The sequence below is a fragment of the Penicillium chermesinum genome (assembly GCF_028974085.1).
Source record: "Penicillium chermesinum strain IBT 19713 chromosome Unknown utg000004l:1.0-3345178.0:1.0-3348027.0, whole genome shotgun sequence".
NCBI lineage: Eukaryota > Fungi > Ascomycota > Eurotiomycetes > Eurotiales > Aspergillaceae > Penicillium > Penicillium chermesinum.
Window position 1 is genome coordinate 404148 of NW_026695314.1, and position 21246 is coordinate 425393.

Genomic DNA, 21246 nt, shown 5'->3' on the forward strand with positions numbered 1-21246 from the left:
GAAAGAAAAAAAAGAAAAGAAATTAACAATTGAGCGGGGGAGGAAGAGACTCAAAAAGGGACAAAGGTGAAGGGAGGTGCGGAAGAAGAAAGTGGAGGAGCGCAGGTATGTTCCAAAGTGGAGCCGGAAAGCAGAACGGGGCGGACGATCGATCAGGTGACCCGCTCAGGCTATGCGAAACGAGGACCCCCGGAGGACACACGAGCACTCTTTGTTTGCTGCGCACACAGAGGGGGAGAATAAGACCGGTGAGGGGTATAGCCAGGCTTGCGCGACCATTGGGAGATACGGATGCTTTTCGTTCCAAGCCTGGATCCCATAGAAGCTAGGTGGATAGGGGAGCTTCCGCCCCCGCACTGACCATTATAGCGACGACAGCATCCATTGAGCAGTAAAAGGGCGCAGAACACAGGCAGAGAGAACTAAGCGCACTATATAGAAAAGCAGACTTACTTGATACGGACGATAGACGTCGGCTGTTCGGGGTGGGGAGAGATCAGCCAAGTAGAACAATAGGGGGGGGGTGGAAGGAAGGATTGCAGAAGAGGAAGAGGGAAGGGGAAGATGAGCGGGGAGGGGAAAGGGAAGGAAAGGATCAGGCGTCAAGGTTCGCTGGTCCGGGGTGAGCCACACGGTGATTGGGCGGCAAGCCTGGAATGGCCGAGAGGAGCTGAGAATGTACCAAGGGGATGTGAGAGAGTATCGAGTAATACAAGATACGAAACACAGGGGACACTGGTAGGTGCTGTGCAGGGGGAACCCACCCATGATGGAGCAACGTGATTGAGGTTGTACGGAGAACGGAGGAAGAAGAAGGGAAGAACCAAAGTCGCGGGATGAGGGAGAGAAGGTTGGATGTGCCTGGAACTTTGATTGATACTCTTTAACCGCCCCCACCGCCCACATGTGCGCGGGAGATTAGGGATCTATATCCCAGAAAGCCTTGAAGCATTCATGCCCAGGTGGACTCGAGTTGGCTGAGGGCATGATAGCATAGTTGTGAGAAAAGCCTGGAGTCGCTTGCGGTGTATCCAATTGGTATGAGGTGACCAAATACTAGTAGCGCAACAGCCCTGATGATCAAGGAGTTTCCACCGACGCTGGCGAATGTATCTCCACTACCATTCAAAACTGGCCCAAATCGGAGCGCTCAATCGTGGACTGGCCTGCCCGGTGTTACTATCTCGTATGCGCTTGTGACTGGTGGGTGCCGGTATTTCCGTTACTGCATCAAATGCCACGCCCAGCAGAGACAATGCCCCGGCCCCTTCTTGATCAGGAAGGAGGTATATCGGGCGGGCGAACAGACCATAGCCTATCTCAGGGTTCTACAAGGTAAGTCAGCTGCAGATCAAAAATCACGGATATCTTTGGGAACTGGTTATTCTGTATCAATGATCCATACACTTTGTCTAGCGAAAGCGCGAGGTGTTCAACACCTAGGGAATCAAGTAATTACACGAGATGTAAGATTGTCGAATCAATCCAAGAGTCCACGATGCGCCTCACCGGAAAACGAAATCTGGTGCCAGGGCCGTGGGGAAACAGGAACCGCCGAAACGAGAGGACCAAACGCCTAAAAGCAAGCTAGGTCACATTTCAGAAATGAAAAGGGTGTATGACTGAAAACATATACACGGAAACCCAAATAAGACGACCTGAAGTAGAAGGTAGGAAAAGGAGAAAGAACTGGAAGAAGATAGTGCGACATATGACGAAAGAAGAAAAACAAAAGAAAAGATAAGAAAACCCAGGAAAGTAGAAAGATAGTTAGGTAGAGCTTAAACCGCTACGGTGCTGGGAGGAAACTCGCCCGGGAGGTGCACATCGATCGTGGCAGCACTCTCATGCCTGTTTGATCTCATGTCAGGTCTTGTCGTGGGACCGCTAGCTCCCTTACCAGCAAATCCATCCTCGGGGAGTTCTGATCGCACAGGCCCTGCATCACCAGGTGAGGCTGCTTCATCGAGCGAGGTGGCCTTGGTATTGTTGGTATAATCGGTGACATTGGTGTTGGTCGGAGCGGTAGAAACGCTCTCACGACGAGCCACCGGAGGAGATCCAGAAGTGTCAGGACGACCAGCTACGAGAGTATCAGGGCCAGCTTCCGGAGCACGACCGGTGTTTGCGTTGATATCTTGCTCGTTCGGGGCAGATTCGGCGTGGGCTGCCTCCTGCTTTGCGCCAACGGCAGTGGGTCCCATCCATTGGCCATAGTAGCTGTCGTGACGACTCATGCGAGACCGCGAGGTGTCCGCGGGGCTTGCACTGGGAACCCGGGCCAACCCGGTCTCGGGGTTATGGCCGGTATAGAACCGGGAAGGTCTCGCATCACCATCCGGCAAGGCCGGGGCAGCCGCAACAACGGCGTTTCCTGACGAGCTTGCTCCACTGGAAGGAGATAGCGGAACCTGGTTGTTCCGGTCGATCTGGACGTCGCTAGGGAAAACTCCGCCAGGCTGACGAGTGGCGGACATCGGTCGCTCTGGTCCTGGTCCTTGCGATGAGCCGGGGGCCATGATCACTGACCCGGCAGAGTAAGGGGTTTCATCTGCCTCGTCGTCTTCCAGCTCAGCGTTTGCAGACATGCCGCTGACTGTCCGTCCATGCCGTCTGAGAGAGGTGCTTCGAACAAAAGCATCGCGAGCCTCGCCGGTCTTGCTGATGAGACTTTCGATATCATCATACCACGCCATCATTGTCTCGTGAGATTCCGCCCGGAAAACCCAGGAATGACCTCGATGCATCGCACCAGTTTGGCGACCCTTGAGCATGAACTTGTGGGAGCTCGAATCTTGGTTGGAATGCGACCCAAGCTTCTGCTCGGGGAGGTATAGTGACATGACCGGAGTCTGCCACTCGATCCGATCTGCCGACTTGAACTCATGCAGATGGGTGGGTGACAAAACGTACCAGCCAGGTGTATAACTCTTCAGGTATTTGCTCTTGCGCTCGAGCATGCCAGCACGTACCTCTGCCGCGGCAGGGTGATCTTTGCCAGAGTAAGTGATATTTTCGACGTTCCGCAAGGGGATCTTGGGGTCGACCAGGTCGTCAGTGTTCGCGACGAAGGCATTCCACTCGTGGTCCTGGGGCATGGAGATTGGGCCCACCCGCAGCTTCTCAACAGTATCGTAAGCCTCGTCTGCTTCGCGCTTGAGGATACTAGCGTAGGCGTTATAAGCTTTCTGGATCTCGCTGACAACAATTGACTCCAGCTCTCGGCCAGAGTTCTCCAAATTCAGATATGCTCGGTGTAGATAGTTCTCCTCCTCGATCTGCTTCTCGATTTGACGCTCGACATTCAGGCGCATTAAGAAGGGGTCACCCTTCCCGGATGTTGCAGATGGATCGGTATCAACAACACCCAATGACTCGTGCAGGTTGCGGACTGCCTTGCGCGTGCCATCAATTTCCTTGTCAACAGTGTTCTTGAAATCGCTTGAAAGGTTCTTGATCTCCTTGGTCTTCTTCTGCAGGTCGCTCCGCAGTCCAGTCAACTGACTGATCACTTCGATCTCCACCTCCACTGCCTTGTTTGCTTCGTTGTATCCTTGACGCTGGAAATCGCGTAGAATCTCTGTTGCGTCCGCCAAGCCTCCTGATTCCAAGAATCCGGCAGGAAGCGATTGGTTGTTAATAGCATTGTTGGCGGAGAGGAAAAGCTTCGATCGCGTTTCGTAAGATTTCTGGACCTCCTTGAAGAAGACAATCAGGTCCTTGAGGACCTTGCGCCAAGCTGTCACATGCCAAATTAGCCCACCAGACCGAGCATAGCTCATGACGCCATGTCTCTGACTCACCTTGGAAGCGATTCGCTAGCACCTCGGTTGGATTGCCCGTAGTAGGAATTGGAACGACAAAAGCACTATTCACATCCTCATCGTTATACTTTTCGCGGTCGCCAAGGCTGAGACTTTTCACACTGCCGGCGCGAACAGATCGCCGGCTCCCACTGCGGCGCAAGCTCCCTCGCTTACCCAAGGAAGGCTTTTTCTTCAGGGTGGTGGTCTTCAATTGTGGGCCGGCGGAGCGAGCAGGAGAGCCAGTTGAAGCTGATCGTTGCAGGCCCGGCGCAGAAGGTCCCTCCGCCAGAATGGAGCTGCGGCGGCTGGCCGCGTCGAAATCTTCTTTGAACTTCGGGTTCTGGGGGATCTGCGCGGGTTCCAGACCGCCGAGAGCACCATAGCCGTGCAAAGCGGAGCTCCCACCGGCGTAGGAGCTGGGGCGAGAGGAGGAACGGACGGTGCCATACCCGCGACTCAACAGCGACGGTTCACGGTGCTGCGAGAACGAATATGCATCCTGCACGGGCGTCTGCGGCCGCGCGGCCATCGCCATGACAGAAAAGGTGAGAAATTCGGGGGGAGAGTTTACGAGGGGAGGACGGTTCCGTATGCAGCGGACAGTAAGGGGGTCGGTTTTCAGAGGCGGAATGATGGTGAGAGCGCTAAAGGAACCACCGGAGGAAGTGTAGAAGGGGGGCGGAGGGGAGGAGATCAAGGAAAAGTATCTAGGGCCAAAAGAGAGGGGGGGGGCTGATGGCGTCGATTTGGTTACCCAGCGACCGGGCAGAGTAGGCTTTAGTAGGCTTGGCTTGGGCTGCTTTCTTGAATTCGCAGTGACCGAAGAATAGCGTTTAGCAGCGCCTTGAATTCAGTGCCACACACCCCCACAATGGTTATTGGGGCAGTTTATTTCTTGTCAAGGCTGACGAGTGATATGCATTGCTCCAAGCCCCGTTAAGTACATGAAAATTGGGGGCGTTGCAAATGACGTCTACGAGAGGGGAACATGTCCAGATCGGAAGGAAAACCAGTTCACGCCCCGGGATGCCCGGTTGCACGAGAGGGGAGGACGGCTTCCCCAAAGCTAATTCCAGCCCGATCGCGATGGTTGACGTATTGCACTCCGGGACTGCACCCCGGGGAGACACGATCTGGGAGGGGGAATTTCAATGGGAGCTAAGATGATCTCATGGATACTGCGGGCCTGTCGGTTCCTGGCCCCTCGACTCGGTACACCTCTACTACGTTCAGATTATATAGAGAACATTCTAATCTGCCATGTCGAAGTAGCAGCAGCTTATAGTTGGGCCGAAAAGGGGGGGTTCGCAGATTCAGTAACCCTCAACTTGTCGATCAGGTTTCTCCCGATCAATGTGGCTGCCTGTTTTTATGTTTTATGGGGCCGGTGGCTTGACTAGGGCACTCTGCCAAGCTAGTGATTCGCACGATCTGTGGCGTAGCTCGTTCTTAGTGGTCCAAGGGATCAATCAGGGAAAAGGGGGGAAGGAGATCAGGGGATGATCGTCCCCCTCGAATGAACGATATGACGTGGGGGCAGTCGGAATTTGTATAGCTTCAATGCTTGTGATATCTTCGATGCTTCCACTTCTCTCTGAACCACAGGCTTCCCTAGATATACTACGGCCGGCGCTTCCGAGTACCGTTAGGCAGTTGGAGGGTCCCCGAGTCTGCAACGTCGCTTCGGTGTCAATTGTTGCCGCTTTAGGCCACCTTGGAGGCTAATAACCGGGTCCTTTCATCATTCCGCCTTATGAGGCAGTTGATGTAGTGAGGGGAGTATTTGGAGTATGAATGACACCTTCTCCATGATATTTGACGGCCACGGTGATGATGCTTGGAGCCCTGGTATAGCGCCACTGCCAACTGCAAGGCTATGGTATCAATTGGAGGATCTCAGCAAATGTCTGGTTGTGTGTAAATGAGATGCGGGACGTGGATACTGCTTGCATGTGTGATGCAGATGAAATTCGAAGCATAAGGCTATATCTTTATACGAGGGTAATGTAGTCTGCTCGTGTTTGATATACCTGCCTCTTCATTGGCCCGGACTTTGACCCCTCTCCGCTCTCCGCTAATCCCACGTTTTCCTCCACAATCTTCACCTGATACCATAGGGTCAACAGCAAGATTGTATCGCTTTGTTCAAGGTATTGACAGTTGCTAAATGGAGACTGGGCTCCTGTGCTGGCCTACAAGCGCCCTCGTCCGCAATTTGTATGAGCCGATCAATTCACTCGCGTACAAGCCGGAGCTCCAATACATGCGACGTCACTTCGCATAAAAAACACAAAGAAATCGGATTGACGAGTCCGGTATGCTAGAGACTACCATGATCAAGGGGGATAATTTACACAACGCGATCGGAGAGAAAATAAAAGCAGGCCCAAGGCATGAAAGACTTGATGAAAGCTTATGAGGCCGGCAGCGGCTGTGTAGGCACTTCAATGCCATATGCTTCCTTGATCCTCTGGGCACGACGCTCCTCGTAGTTGGGCCCGTAAATACCTATCACATTCTGTTAGCGAGTTCCCTGATGTAGCTCACGATCAGAGCAACGTACCACGTCCTTCGCCAATCTCGGCAAAGGTCTGCTCCGCCGGCGTCTGGAACGACTTGCGCAACTTCTGGCGGCGATCGAATTCGTCCTCTTCGGTGTCCTTCTTGGGACCGAATAGTGATCCACCGGTGTAGTCGAACGCGTACATGGCAATTGAGAGGCCAGCGCCGTACTTCAGAACAGCTGGGAATGTGCGAACTAAATAGTGGATGTTGTAAGCCATTGACCTTCTTCGTAGTATTCTGCAATTGAAGCCGTAGAATTGGAGGACTCACATCGCAGGCCGAGAATAGAGCCGGAGAAGAAGCCACCGAGAGCGGTGTTGAAGGAATCCTCAGTTTCGCGAAGGTTGGCGGAAGCGGTCTTGACGAACTCGTATGTTCCACCCATGGCAGCTAAAGATCTGTCAGGATCCAAACTTTCAGGTCTCCAATTGCTGAACAAGGCACATACCAAGAACACTAATGGTGGCTCCACTGCGAGTAAAGATACCAAGAGGTCCAACATTGCGTCTGACGAGAGTGTTCTGGACGGCCGAGGCAAAAAGACCGACACTGCCTGTCAGGGCCGTAGCCTTCAGGGCCGCTGAAATAGCATCTTTGGGGTGGTAGCTGTGATCCTCAGCGTGGGATGACATGGTGGGCTGTGTTGGGGACAGGGCTGCGGGATGAACGGACATGAGGTTGGTGATGGGGATTTTGGTTCCGTTTTGCTAGTCTCCACCGCCTACTACTTTTACCTCTTATTCTGCCGTTTATTAAGCGCGCCCAGGTCTCACCGCCTTGATCTGATACGGAAAGCCTCTTCGTCGCTCAGGCATGTTATCAACCGTAAGAACACCTGTACTTATTCTTTTTTGTATTTCTGGCTTCCAATAGCAGAGGCTCACCATACCACACACTTGCTACAGACTACCAAGCTTTGCTGTAGCTCGAGGCCAGCTTCAAGCTTGCCGCCCACGGGTGCCAAGTACAGTGGGCTCCCCGCTGGATCTCCGCCAGCCGCATTCCGTGACACTACAGATCGGCTGCTTCGCCCTCTACATCTTCATTTGCTGGATCCCATGGGTTGCTCGATCTTGGGATCTTCCCAGTCTCTTTGGATACTAATCTGAAAGAGCTGTGCCATTTGTTGCCCACTTAAGCTGTAAAACCTGAATCCGCTCTGATGGCAATCACACATAAAGCGGGTACGTGTCTGGTTTGAAGGCTTACCTATATGCTCATCAAAGAAGACATCGCTAACATGATCGATTGTGTAGGGAAGACTGCACCCCGTCTGATAGAAGATATCCAGCTTTACGATCCCGCAAACCCTCCAGGCACCAGCATCAACCTTCTTGCGAGTGTTCCTCCAGTTTACCCCGACAAATACGATGGGCCTATGGATTACATATCTGTGGATGCATGCTATCACAACTATGTTATCAAGACAAACCAGTCCCAGCTTGACCAAGGCAAGCTGAGCGGGTCCAGGGTCTCAGCAGTCTGCTCCAAATGTCGCCACCACCTTCAAGTAGTCGTGAACTACACAAGTTCTGCCTGTTCAGTGGACCCTATGCACATCCACCATTTTGTGTATACTTCCGGCCGACAGAAGGGAGCTTGGACAACTGAAGAGGTGTTGGAGACGGGACAGACAGCTGAGACCTTTCACTATACATGCTCGCACCCAGCATGCCATGTCACGGCTTCTTTGCGCCTGACCTCGGCTCTCTTTGGCTCCAAGTTTACAGAGCTTCTAACAAATCCATCTTTGATAAAGCAGCGTGCGGCTGAAGCCTTGGCAGCTGTTCCAGAACGCCCCCGAGTCGACGATCCTCTGCCCATCTCTGTCACCAATCCTCTGCCCATCAACGTCCTGGATAATTTACGACTGTACTTGACCAACGCTGTGAAGGACCCGGAGCGAAGTAAGAAGGCTATCAAAGGAGGAAACAAGCGTTTCATTTCCTCGTTTGGCTTCAATGGTGATCCTTGCAAAGAGCTCTTTTTCTTTTTAGGCTTCGAATATCGTGAGGTTCGTCATCCGATCCTTCTCTCATCCTAAATTATAAACTTTCTAATTTGTATCTAGGCTGATGGCTCGTGGGTGCCTCCCAGACCAAATCCTGAGGCTGAAACCCCTTACCAAGATGCCTTCTGCATCTTCATCGACGATGCTATCAACGAACTGGTGGTCCTCATCAATCAACGACCTGCTTCAGAGAAGAAAATGTTGCAAGCTGTGCCTCTTCCACCATCCTGTCGAGATGATCTCTACTTTGCAATGGAGGCATCCGACTGTCTGTGACAAGTCCCCCTATTTTTGTGATTTAGCTAACCCTAGATATAGATCCGAAGTCCAAGCGTGTGCATGAGTTCGAGATGCCGCCTGCTCCGTATGTCAATACCTAACCCGAAAGTATTCCTTTTGACTGATTGGTCTCCCAGATTCTATGAAGACCTTGGAGCAGTGGAAGATATGTCGTCTTCGTTGATTGTGTATTGCTATCACCGCCAGGTCGCCACGGATGCCAACCGAGCCCCACGTTACTTGGAGGCCCTCAAGGCCATTAGCACCCTGCGAGGTGGCGAAGACTGGGAAATAATCGAGCAAGCTGTTCAAACTGCTTATGCCGAGGGATTATTTACCGAGGAAGATGTGGACAAGGCTTACGACTATTTTGGTCTTGCACGCAATGACCCAACCCTCGACGAAGAAGTGATCATTGGAAAGTTCTATGCTTTCCTCAATTCTACTACTCAGGAGATTGAGACTCGCCGCCAGCTTTGGATAATTGGCCAGAAACTTGGCAATGAACGCATTAAGGCTGCCTCGGAAGATCGTAAGTGGACTACGACATTGGATATCTGTGAGTGTGTGCTAACCACTAAGCACAGGTGTAACTACACTCGAGCAAGCTCATGTCTTCCTCGGAGTTGATGCATCGACCCCTGATGAGTTTATCACCACAATGTACACTACAAAGGTATGGGCGTTCCGGCGAATCCGTAAATATAATCTGTTGCGATGGTCTAACCTTTCCCTTGAAGGTCACCGACAGCCCAGCATGCAAGGATCTGGCACACCGAGCAGTTGAAATCATCGCCGAGGCCCGTAAGTCGGAGGGACTTATGCACTTTGTCAAGACTGGTCAGGCGGTGGAGGCAGAAATGGACATCGGCGACGCCTACCGAATGCTCCAGATCCCAGATCGTACCGTAGATGAAGACGCGATCCTTGCAGCATACACCATCTGTGTGGATGATAACCCTGGACAGTCTTTCGTCTATTCTCAGGCCCTAGGGGTCATCGCCAAGACGTTGAACAGCACTGCATTGAAAAAGAAGGCTGGTCTCTCCGACGAGCCCACACAAAACCTCAGCGAATGGCCCGTTGGTCTGCAAAACATTGGAAACACTTGCTACCTGAACAGTCTCCTGCAGTTCTATTTCTCCATCCGGCCCTTCAGAGATATGGTTCTTTCCTTGGAGAAATATCAAATGGACATGAATGATGTTACCGCCCTTGTGGAGAAGAAAGTAGGATCTCGAAAGGTGACTGGAAAGGAGATCGAACGATCGATGCGATGTATGTATACCGTTATTCTGACACTGCGATTCGATTCTTACTGATCTGCTTAGTTCTTCGCGAGCTGAGAGTCTTATTCCGCGAGATGATTTCATCCCCAATCGCCTCAGCCACTCCCAGCCATGAGCTTGCAAGACTGACCTTGATCAGCCCTGGCAATGAAGACTTCATTCGCCGTCAATCGGCAAGCATGAAATCTCTTCCACATGGTCTGGGTGAGATCAATGGCTCCCAGATATCTGGCCCACTTGGACCTCCCGTTGCCGAAACCGACAAAGAGCCCTCAGAAGCGTCCAGCGTTCAAGCCAACTATGACACGGATGACGTAGGGAGCGATCGGACTTTGGCAATGGAAGAGCAGGAAAGAGAGAACCAACAGGGTCCATCTGCTCAGGACAACGATGGCGATTCGGCCATGCCCGACTCAACTGATCCAGGCACACCACCTCCTGTCCCTCCCCGGAACATTCCCGATCCCGATCGCGAAAAGCAATTGAAGGAAGAGCTCGAGATCAGCGCGCAACAAGATGTCACCGAGGTCATCAACAATGTCCTATTCCAGAGTCAGTGCGCCATCAAGCCGTATGGATTTGACGAGGATGGAGAACAGCTTGACCAGATTAAAGAGTAAGTAATGCCCTTAGTTATAGTCTGGCTCTCTTTGTTAATTTTTCTGTCAGCTGGTTCTATGGTATAACGCGGTCCTATATCCGAGTCGGACAGAACATCCGATCGAAGATGGAGCGCTGGAGTGACATCAAGGTTGATGTGGCTGGGGGCCCGCGGGATATTTATGCTGCCCTTGATGGCGCTTTCGATGCTCAGGACATTAGTGTTGAAAATGGCACCGCTGAGCAGTATGGTGCCATCGCCAAGCTGCCTCCAATTCTCCAGATCCAAGTGCAACGAGTTCAGTTTGACCATGCGACAAAGAGATCCTATAAGTCGACCAACCATTTGCAGCTCTTGGAAACGATCTACCTTGACCGGTACATGGACACGAACAAATCGGATATGATCGAGCGACGCAAATTATCCTGGGAAAGGAAGAAGCAACTCTCTGTTCTTGAAGCTCGCCGGGCAGAGCTGCAAGCTCCACGGGTAGGATCAAAAGCTCTTTTACTGCCTCCTCATGTCAGTAATCTCATAGACATCCATTGCTGACAATTAACTAGGGGAAAACCCTCTCTTGCGATTTGCCCTCCCTATTCCGTGGGGCCAAGGCATCTATAGATACACTTGACCCTTCCTTCGAACTTGGGCGACCTGGGTCTACTCAGATGATGGAGGCATCGGACGAAAACAGCGGTGCCACCTCTGGATCTCAAGGATTCGGGGTTGATATTCATCTATCAGACGACATCGACCAGATCAGCAATGCGACCCTCAAAGAGTTCCCAGGTGAGATTTGCCCTCTCAGATCCATGCATAGACCAAACCAATGCTGACAATCTTCAAGTATTGGACGAAGAAATAGCCGACCTCAAAGCGAAGATTGCAACCCAATTCGAAAACTACAAGCGAATGCCCTACTCGCTTTATGCGGTTTTTGTCCACCGCGGCTCGGTCTCTTTCGGTCACTACTGGATTTACATCTTCGACTTTAAGAAGGAGATCTGGCGCAAATACAATGATGAATACGTGACGGAGGTCACGAATCCGGGCGATATTTTTAACGAATCACACGATACTAGTCCTCCTACCCCCTACTTCCTCGTCTACATCAATTCAGCGATGAAAGAGCGGCTTGTTGACCCTGTCTTCCGCGACATCGCTCAGCCCAGCACTAGCGATGACGCGCGCGGGACTATGGAGGGACTTATCAGTACGAACCCGCCTGATTACGATCTGATGGATTTAAGCGAAAGTCAGGCCGCGCCAAGCGAGCCACTTGTTTCTGTTTCGGAGGCTGGCAACCAGAAAGAGAGCTCGCAATCTCTTTAAGGGAAGCGCCGGGTCCAGGATATTCTGGAAGCTCGACAGCATGAAGGACGCAAAATGTTTTCTGTGGAGGTATTTCATGCATTCTTTTTCTCTTTTCACGAAGGAACCAGGAATTTTTATGTTTCTGCATGAGCGAGGATATCATTTTCTGTACATAAGAAAGATACCATGAAACAATATAACCATGATGGTCAAAAAAAAGTATTTCTAGCGGATGCGTACGTGGCACTGCTTTTCGCAAGGTCTGCAAACGTACCCGAACGTTGGTGGCCAACCCAAATGTCGCTGAATTTAGGTGAAATGCATATTTTCTTCCATCGGTGAGACCAGCATTTGAACTACTTCCACCCCCCACGCATCGGGAGTTTCGTCGTCTTGGTCGTAGTGGGTACTGGAAGACTACACGAACGGAATTCCATACAATTCCTAAGACGGTTGAAATGATGATACGGGCCTGAAGTATGATAAGAAGCCCCCGACCCACAACAGCTCTAGCTAGAACCGAGAAGGAATACGATATGGTGCTCCCAGATCGAAAATTTGTAACCTCAGCCAATGGCTTTATGATATGGGCCAAGAAAGAACCCTCTCGAAGCCTGCGTTGGTATTCTTGCAGGATTTGGGGGTCTGACGGTAGTATTCAATTAGAGAATAAGAAAAAGAAAAAGATGAAAAAATCCAAGATGCTGCTCTACTTGAGAATTTACATCTGGTGAGCCACGAAATGTATACTGGGACGGAACCTGCATTCCAAGATTGACTGTCGGTAGATCCGGTATGATGGGCGTGGTCATGGCCGGAGTGGCCAGCCACAGATAGCAGAGGTGTTCACGTCGAAGTGCATGACAAAGTTCTTCCAATCTGTCTTTGAAGTCATTAGGCCTTTCTTTGCGGGATGGTATGTGATGAGAAAGAGCCTATCTGACTACAGGAATAGTAGGATTTTGGCGGTAGGCGCATTCTGGTAGCTGTTTAAAGTTGAGGTTATTTGTAAAAGTGAATGCGCGCCATCGTCTCTCGCTTCTGTTAAAACCAAGTCCCATGACTGTCTACTGGGTCTCCTCATTGTACAGCCTTGGAATGACTCAGAGAAGGGTGATCTACCCAGCCCTGGAACCGTGGGGTGCATCGGTTGCGCGTCCTTCGATAGAACTAGAAAGAACTAGGAAAAGATTGGCGCATGCTGTTCTCGCCTTGTAGGCCACACTTATTCGTGAGGTCTCGATGATGCGGATTCTGGTCCCAACATTGGAAGGATCGAAGGTTTCATCTTCAGGAAGATATCTTGGCAGGGACTTCTGAGTCCGGCTCTCGTGATCAGACTCGCCACATCTGAGGCTCCAATTCCACTGTGGGCGACGATCTTTTCTGGGTTAGCGCCGGACATCGATCTCCAGCACGTGACTCGAGCTCGAGTCAGCGCGGCCCGCTCGGGCGGAACGGAAAGGGTCGGCTAAAAGCTCGGCTGGAGCAGAACAGATGCTGGACTAGTTGTTCGTGGGAATATAAAGAGATATTTGAGATGCTTGACGTATAAGCAGCTATGTGTGCTAAATGCCAGCTATCCATTCATGGACTTCTGAAGTATGACGTGCTCGCAGGAGATGGACGGGAGTGTCAGGGTTTCAGGGACAACGCGATGCCTGCGGGGAAGCTGGGGAAACCAATTGCCGGTGCGGCCTCCGATGCGGATGTGAGGGGCCCGCCTTCGGAACTATAAGACCAGCGCGCTAGCCCTGTCTTCTGCTGGTCATTGCTGCTTTCTGCTGCTTTCTTGTTTGCGGCGTCCTCTAAATCCAGATCTTCTGAACCCATACCCTGCACCATGCCTTCCCAAGTAGCAACATGCCTGCGCGCTGCGCGGCAAATTTCTGCGGGCACTGCGAAGGTAAAATCACCCTCCGAAGCTTTGGCTGAGCGCGCAATGTGGGGAACCTCACAGAAATACTGACTCGGGTTATGGTATAGCACCAGCGATTCCTTGCACGCGCATTCTCCAGCTCCGTCCGCCGCGCCGCCATCAACAAGGTCCTCCCATCCGCCGAGGAGGCCATCAAGGACATGAAGTCGAACTCCACTCTGCTGGCCGGAGGATTTGGCCTCTCTGGTGTGCCTGATACTCTGATCAATGCTGTCCGTGCGAATCCGTCTATCACCGGCTTAACAGCCGTCAGCAACAACGCTGGTGTCGACGGCTCCGGCTTGGGCCTCCTGCTCCAATCCAAGCAGATCAAGAAGATGATCGCCAGCTACGTCGGAGAGAACAAGACCTTCGAGCGCATGTACCTCACCGGCGAGATTGAGCTCGAGCTCACCCCCCAAGGAACTCTTGCCGAGCGATGCCGATCTGGCGGCGCTGGTATCCCTGCGTTCTATACTCCCGCCGCCTTCGGGACAGTCGTGCAGACCGGCGACCTGCCCCTACGGCACAACAGCGACGGTACTGTCCAGCTATACAGCCAGCCGCGCGATGTCAAGGTGTTTGACGGTAAGAGTTACGTGATGGAGGAGGCCATCAAGGGCGACTACGCCTTCGTCAAAGCGTGGAAGGCCGACAAGCTGGGTAACTGCCAGTTCCGCTACGCGGCAGCCAACTTCAACGGCGCCATGGGCCGCAATGCCAAGATGACCATCGTCGAGGCCGAGCACATCGTGGAGCCTGGCGAGATCGACCCGGCGGCTATTCACTTGCCGGGTATCTACGTCAAGCGCGTGATCCAGAGCACAACCGAGAAGCAGATCGAGAAGTACACCTTCGCCAAGGAGGAAGGGGCGGACACCTCTGCATTGGGCCAGGGAGAGACTGCCAACAAGCGCGAGCGTATTGTGCGCCGTGCGGCAAAGGAGTTCAAGAATGGCATGTACGCGAACCTGGGAATCGGCATGCCCATGCTGGCTCCTAACTTCGTGGACTCCTCTGTCGAGGTGACTCTCCAGTCGGAGAACGGTATCCTTGGACTGGGCCCTTACCCCAAGAAGGGTCAGGAGGACCCCGATTTGATCAACGCCGGAAAGGAGACTGTCACCCTGAAGCCCGGTGCTGCGGTCTTCGGAAGTGACGAGTCTTTCGGCATGATCCGCTCCGGTCGTATCGATCTGACCATTCTTGGTGCCATGCAGGTTAGCGCTAAGGGCGATTTGGCCAACTGGATGCTTCCTGGCAAGATCAAGGGCTTTGGTGGTGCCATGGACTTGGTGTCCAACCCATCCGCGACCAAGGTTGTTGTGACGATGGAGCACACCGATAAGAAGGGCAACCCTAAGATCGTCAAGCAGTGCGAGTTCCCCTTGACCGGCCCTGCTTGTGTCAGCCGAATTATCACTGACCTGTGTGTCTTTGATGTCGACTTCACTGATGGTCTGACTTTGATCGAAATCGCTGACGGTGTGACTGTGGAAGAGGTCAAGGCTAAGACCGAGGCTCCTTTCAAGGTCGCGGATGATCTGAAGCCTATGCTGTGAACTACTTGGGTTGATTTCATTTGAGCGTTTGCGTTTAGGGGCATTTACATACGTCACGTTTTCTTTCTTTCTTTCTTTTCCGTCTCGGCGTTTATTTATAAAATGAATTTTAGACTGCTAAGACAGTGCATATACTTTCATCATATTCCACTGTTTGTAGATCTTTTTGGGTATATTGAATAGTGACACAGTAGAGAAATATTATTACACGCCGAGCTGTCCGATCAGCACGACCTCATTGCAGTAGGCAAATAGACCATCGCGGTTGGAAATTGGCAGACGATATCAAGTTGATACAAGCCGCCCTTAAGACTGGTAGGGAGATGTCACAGACGAACCATTCCACTCAAACGCTTCCTTAAGCGCCCAAACCAATCTCGATTCGGTGCCTCTTCAAATTCTCGGATGAGATTATCATAGTGATCAGGGTCACTCGCTGGATATCGGATCTTCTTCGGGAGGGGATACCGGCGGGCAAAGCGATTTTCCAATAAGGCTTCGAGGGCTTCTGCGGAAGATTCGGAGATCACAGGTTGTCCGGGGGGCGGCTGGTTCTTCTTGGTTGGCACATTGGGTTTTTGGCCTAGGGCATGTTGAAGGTAGGTCTGTATTGAAACAGAGGCTGGCCGGACAGGATCTGCAGGCCAGTGTTTTAGGAGGTGGGTGAGGCGCGTTGACAGGGAACGCGGGTTCTAGGCCTAATTAGCACTGGCTTTCATAATGGAAGACAATGGTAGCGAAACGCTCAGATCGAGAATCGCAACAATAATAGGATCGAGAATAGACACATGACATACCTGTGGTCTGGCCATGGTGTAAGGAGCGATGGGGGTTTGCGTTCGGAGATAAAAAACCACGATTGAAGCTCCGCCGCGACTCCATGTCGCATTTGTCAGTCGCTGCCTGAGGCCCCTCATCGACTCCCTGTTGCCTTCGAACTCGATTCTCGGCGCTTCCTCATCGATTCGCCTCTCACTTTATCCTTCTCCTTTTTCTTGTTCCTTTTGCCTTCTCTACACCTGCGCTTAATTCGTTTCTTTTGTCCATACGGTTTCCTCCTTCTTCACACGCTCAGCTCGTCATGAGCTCGCAGCGCTATCAACGGGTCCTGTCCCCCCCCCCCTCCCGCTGATCCTCATTGCCCCCGGAACAGCCTGAGAAATCCCGGGTCGCTTGAATCACGACTAACATCCACACAGGTGAATGCCCAAGATGATGAAGACCACTCTCAATCGTATCCGTTGAATCCTACTGGTTCCGACCTCACGCCACACTCTCCGCCCCCGTCATTCCGCTCCCGATCTTCCTCGCCATCATCCAGGCGGCTATTGCATGATGACCCACTCCGCCATAATGAGGACCAGACACTAGCCGATGCGTTTGACGACGGCGATGAGTCGGATGGAGATGACCAGCCCGACGACCGCCAACGGCTGATGCGTGCCAACCCTGACTCCTCGTTACCCAGTGAGAATGGCCAGCCCTCGGCAGCGACCGGCTCATCGTCGGGGTCCGGAATCGACGCTCAGAATCCTCCTACACCGAATCTTCCTCGACGGCAGACTATGTTGCCAATATTTACAGCCCCAGCAACAGCGGGAGGCCGCGCGATCGCTGCATCGAATGATGGTGTTTTTGCGAACTTAGCTGCCAAGCCTCAGCCAGGCGAGAAAACTGATGACTTACCACCCGTGAGTAACCCTATACGTACCATTCTTTGTCTCGTACTTTATCCGGTGTATCCTAATAAATATTTTCTCAGTCATACGAAGAAGCTGCTGCTGATGCGACTCCTCCTTACTGGGAGACTACGATCGTGGCTCCTGGCCTCGCATCGGATGAGGTCTACGTGGACGGGCTCCCCGTGGGATCCATTTTCTCCTTTGTCTGGAACGCTATGATCTCTATGTCTTTCCAGCTTGTTGGTTTCCTCTTGACCTACCTTTTACACACAACCCATGCCGCCAAAAACGGGAGCCGAGCCGGTCTCGGTCTGACCCTTGTGCAATACGGCTTCTACATGAAGGGTGGCAGCGATTCCCCTGGTGGTGATGGAGGCACCAATCAATACGCCCCACCCCCGGACCCTAACAGCCATAGCTTCGACCCAAACTCAGTGGCAGCAACTGATGGTGGCAGCGGTGGAGGCGGCGCGGTATCTGGCATCAGTACCAGTGAATGGATCTCACATATTCTCATGATCGTGGGCTGGTTTATCCTCATCCGAGCTGTCAGCGATTTCCTCCGAGCACGCCGTCACGAGCAGCTGGTCTTGCAAAGCCCAGACCGCGGGCTGGGTGTTCCCATCATTGCTGAAGGCGAGCGGTCGGAAACTGTCGTCTAATTTACGATCATGGAAACGGCACTAGGAAACGGATAAGGACCGTTATGGCGTAATCCTGGCAAGGAGTTTTCTTTTATTATTTGTGTGGACATCCATTCTACGGAGAATCTCTTCTTCAGGCACCCTCTCTTTAATTCCCCCTCTTTGCATGGTGCTCCCCTTGAACCCTTTTATCTTTTGCTCCTCTTCTGTAGTCACGTGGAGATACCAATTGTCGAATAAATCAAAGTATGCCTTCTCATCCATACAATGTGCTGTCTATCAATACATTCAATGTTGTCTCTGAGACAAAAGGAACGCAAGCATCCCAGCAATCTTCCAAAATGTCCATCGTAAAGAGCGCATGGCCACTATATACCCACCACTATTAAATAGGGGGAAGGTAGTAATCGTAGTCAAGTTAAGCGTGGCAACCATACTAGTTGAATAATTCTGCTATAAAAATGGCAATAAGCGTTGTAGATCCTCGACGTAATGGTTGCCTGCGCAAGCGCGCTGCGCCACACTTGGCCTTACTATCGCTCGTGTCGCACATCGCCCTTGCTTATAACCACTAGCACTTTTGGGCCAGAGTGTCACAAATGCAGTCTTAGGTGCTGCTCCATGAATTAGGTAGACAAGTAATAACTAGTCTTTATTATCGTCAGGCGCCACTGTTATGCCCGTCCCCGGATGGCCCCGCTGTTTACTTTGCGCCCACCAAAATCTCTCCTCCTCCAACTGTTCATCCATAAAGAGGCTCTTTTGAGCACAAGCCACTCTCTTCTGGATTTTTGCCTTCCATACTGGCCGGCACACTGTAGCCGAGCCCAAGCTTGTGCGCACAATGTCAACTCTTGCTCAGGGTCCCGTTGAGGCCCGCTCATTGTCATCGGTTACTGCCATCGCCTCGAATCCGCCTGCCTATCCCCGCAACCCGACACACGAGAAGCTTGACCAGCTCATACTATACATTGTGCGAGTGCCAGGGAGCCAAGGTGATTGCCCTTCTTGAAATATGCGTTAATGACGTCCGGCACGTCAGGATTTCCTTATCGGTGCACTATGTTAAAGATAAGATTAAGAAGCTGACGTAGACGTGAGACAGATCTATTTCTCTCCCCATTGAAACCCCCGACAAAATCTAGCGTCTCTGCGGAGGCCATCAATGCTTCTCTCTACTACCTCCACGTCGCGACACCCGAGGACGACGAGCTACTAGAACAGCTCGAGCTGGAACGCAAGCAGGATGCCGAAAGACGGAGGGAGGAGCTCGAAGCGACCGGTACGAATGATCCTGCGCAGCGAGGGTTTGCGAGGATGAATACCATTCGTCGGAAGCCTGTCAAGGTAACGGAAAATGGGCAAGAATCTGCTCCTGCGCCAGAACAAGAGGACACCCCGCCAAACCCTCCGTCTTTGCCGCCGCGCCCGGTTTCAATGCCTCAACAGTTTGCCGAAAATACCCCGATATACGATCTCTCCGGCCCCAATGCGCCGCCTACAGGCCCAGAAAATGTTCCAGTAGAGATTGCGGGAGGCTCCGGAGCTCACAGCCCTATCGCCAGGCGGCCCCTGCCGCCTGTGCCTCCTAACGAAGAAGCATGGGGGGACCATTCAAACCATAACGAACCTACGCCGAGCACATGGAAGCATAACGACGGGTCGGCAACGCCGGGCCGGTTTAGTCTTGACTCTAACAGACCCCCCCCTGCCTCCTCGCCCTTCACAAGACCGCGTACCTTCGCCAAGACGAAACCATGACCATTCGCCTGTGCGGAAGCGAAGCCCGCCAGACCCCGCAAGTCGGCCAGGGTTTCGCATCACCTTCATTCGGCGAGATCCTACATCTGGTATGCAGTGGAATGTTGCGACGATTTCCACTGCAAATCCAACCGAACCAGTGGATCTGGAAATCGCCACGCCTGGGTACAACCGCTTTGTTGGATCTAATGATGCAATGTCACTTGCTAGTCTTGCTGCAAATCTACCCCCGGGCTTGATACACACTGCTGGATCTTCCATCCCTCCGGCGGCCCAGGCAGCACCAGCAGAGCAACCAGCAGAGCAGACCACCGGCCCACGCAAGTTCCACAGACAGCTCCGCGTCTCCAAGCCCTCTGATGACCACTCCTCTGGGCAATCGGAGCTCAAGAGCGGCTACTACGTCTTCAATTCTCCCTGGAATGGGACCTGTACCTTCTCCAGCAGCGTGAACGGCCGCAGTCTCAAATGCAAGCATCTGATCCCTGGGCCGAGCGGCGTGCCCACCCACAGCGATGGCGAACAAACCAATCCCGCAGTGACGGTAGCAGAAATTCGTTTCAACATGCCCTCGCAAGCTGCGAACCTTCACCACCACGCAACGAGACACACAAACCACCTTTCATCCCATTTTCCAACCTTCCATCCTCAATCGAACCGCGACCTTGAATCCATGAGCCCAACATCCAAGCGAGCGTCCCTCTCTCAATTCCTGAACCCGAATAATTACACTCGTCCCCGTGCCCACTCGAACTCGAACCAGCCTACTGCCCATACGCCTGATCCTCATCGGGGTAACATCAACCCTACGCAACTCTTCCGCCAAACATCTCTACGTGCGAGCCAATTTGCCGCTCAAAAGGCTCAGTCCGGCCATGCGCATTTCCACCGACGGCGTAGTCCTAGTAATAGCAGTGGTCAAGACTCTGATGAGGATCGGCTTGATTTCTCCTTGGCCCGGGAACTGGCGGGAGGTGGTATGCGTGGCAAGAGTGCCAAGCTGGGGAAGTTGATTATCGAGGATGAGGGCATCAAGATGTTGGACCTGCTTGTTGCGGCTTGTATGGCTGTTTGGTGGCGGGGGTATCACCACTGATTGTGGTGTAGAGTTGAAATCACCTGGGGTACTGCGGGTCCTCGTTGTCTGTCAAAACTTGACGAAGCTGATTGTAGCATATTATACGTAGCATATTTTACCTAGCATAAGGGAGCGTTTTATTTAATCCATTTAGACTACAGTACAAACCGTTGAAGCTGAAGAAGATGGTTCTGCGAGAAATTTTTCGGTCTGTCTCTACGATATTAGGTGGAAAAGGAATAAACAGCCTACTTGCTCAAGGTCGCCGTTTCGGCGGGCTTCCATTGATCCTTTGATTTGAACCGTGAAACAAAAGGCCCTAGATTCTGCAGCGAAGACCCGGAGAATGTTCCATCCGGTGTGCTCTTCAAGCATAGTAAATCAGACAAGAGACCAAGACCAATATCGATCATGTAGACATAGAGGGGTTGGATAATGGTGTCGGGCTGGTTATGCGGCTGCACAAAGAGATCGCCCTATAGTTCCAAGCTCACGAATTAGTATCCTATAAAACCCTGCAGGGGAGAAGGGTATCCATATTCTGTCCAATTCGGAAGCTGACAACCAGAGCCCGTTCTTGCTATCCATTCACATAGCATCGACACGGGGCAAGGTCAAGAATACTCGTCCATTCCGGCAAGCCGACCACGTAATATCACTTGGAATTTGGAGCTGAATTTGCCTGGCAATTTTGCTGTCCCAATAAGGTCATGGGGACCTCTGCCGTCAGCAAAAA

The 21246-nt window shown here is 52.2% G+C and overlaps 7 protein-coding genes across 7 annotated transcripts; 4 read left to right on the forward strand and 3 right to left on the reverse strand.

The window, feature by feature from the left end:
- Positions 1 to 1781: 1781 nt before the first annotated feature.
- N7468_005043 (SLM1 family PH domain-containing protein) lies at positions 1782 to 4341 on the reverse strand (the record flags this gene model as incomplete). Its single annotated transcript, XM_058474340.1, has 2 exons — positions 1782 to 3739; positions 3804 to 4341. The coding sequence occupies 2 exons, from the start codon at positions 4339 to 4341 to the stop codon at positions 1782 to 1784; spliced, it is 2496 nt and encodes an 831-aa protein (XP_058330080.1).
- A 1878-nt stretch (positions 4342 to 6219) lies between these two features.
- On the reverse strand, positions 6220 to 7003 carry N7468_005044 (Tim17/Tim22/Tim23/Pmp24 family protein; the record flags this gene model as incomplete). The annotated part of the gene is made up of 4 exons (XM_058474341.1): positions 6220 to 6314; positions 6370 to 6564; positions 6642 to 6761; positions 6820 to 7003. The coding sequence occupies 4 exons, from the start codon at positions 7001 to 7003 to the stop codon at positions 6220 to 6222; spliced, it is 594 nt and encodes a 197-aa protein (XP_058330081.1).
- Positions 7004 to 7533: 530 nt separating this feature from the next.
- Positions 7534 to 11883, forward strand: N7468_005045 (ubiquitin-specific protease UBP2; the record flags this gene model as incomplete). The annotated part of the gene is made up of 11 exons (XM_058474342.1): positions 7534 to 7555; positions 7628 to 8385; positions 8443 to 8650; positions 8701 to 8746; positions 8799 to 9193; positions 9249 to 9337; positions 9402 to 9939; positions 9993 to 10566; positions 10620 to 11073; positions 11115 to 11340; positions 11399 to 11883. 11 exons carry the CDS (start codon positions 7534 to 7536, stop codon positions 11881 to 11883), a joined length of 3795 nt encoding a protein of 1264 aa, XP_058330082.1.
- Positions 11884 to 13708: 1825 nt separating this feature from the next.
- N7468_005046 (3-oxoacid CoA-transferase) lies at positions 13709 to 15345 on the forward strand (the record flags this gene model as incomplete). Its single annotated transcript, XM_058474343.1, has 2 exons — positions 13709 to 13771; positions 13852 to 15345. The coding sequence occupies 2 exons, from the start codon at positions 13709 to 13711 to the stop codon at positions 15343 to 15345; spliced, it is 1557 nt and encodes a 518-aa protein (XP_058330083.1).
- Positions 15346 to 15671: 326 nt separating this feature from the next.
- Positions 15672 to 16157, reverse strand: N7468_005047 (ubiquinol-cytochrome c reductase complex assembly factor 2; the record flags this gene model as incomplete). The annotated part of the gene is made up of 2 exons (XM_058474344.1): positions 15672 to 16037; positions 16143 to 16157. The coding sequence occupies 2 exons, from the start codon at positions 16155 to 16157 to the stop codon at positions 15672 to 15674; spliced, it is 381 nt and encodes a 126-aa protein (XP_058330084.1).
- A 269-nt stretch (positions 16158 to 16426) lies between these two features.
- Positions 16427 to 17689, forward strand: N7468_005048 (metal homeostatis BSD2 family protein; the record flags this gene model as incomplete). Its single annotated transcript, XM_058474345.1, has 3 exons — positions 16427 to 16450; positions 16545 to 17036; positions 17108 to 17689. The coding sequence occupies 3 exons, from the start codon at positions 16427 to 16429 to the stop codon at positions 17687 to 17689; spliced, it is 1098 nt and encodes a 365-aa protein (XP_058330085.1).
- An 826-nt stretch (positions 17690 to 18515) lies between these two features.
- On the forward strand, positions 18516 to 20528 carry N7468_005049 (uncharacterized protein; the record flags this gene model as incomplete). Its single annotated transcript, XM_058474346.1, is given in 3 exon segments — positions 18516 to 18666; positions 18777 to 19355; positions 19372 to 20528. 3 exon segments carry the CDS (start codon positions 18516 to 18518, stop codon positions 20526 to 20528), a joined length of 1887 nt encoding a protein of 628 aa, XP_058330086.1.
- Positions 20529 to 21246: the final 718 nt, after the last annotated feature.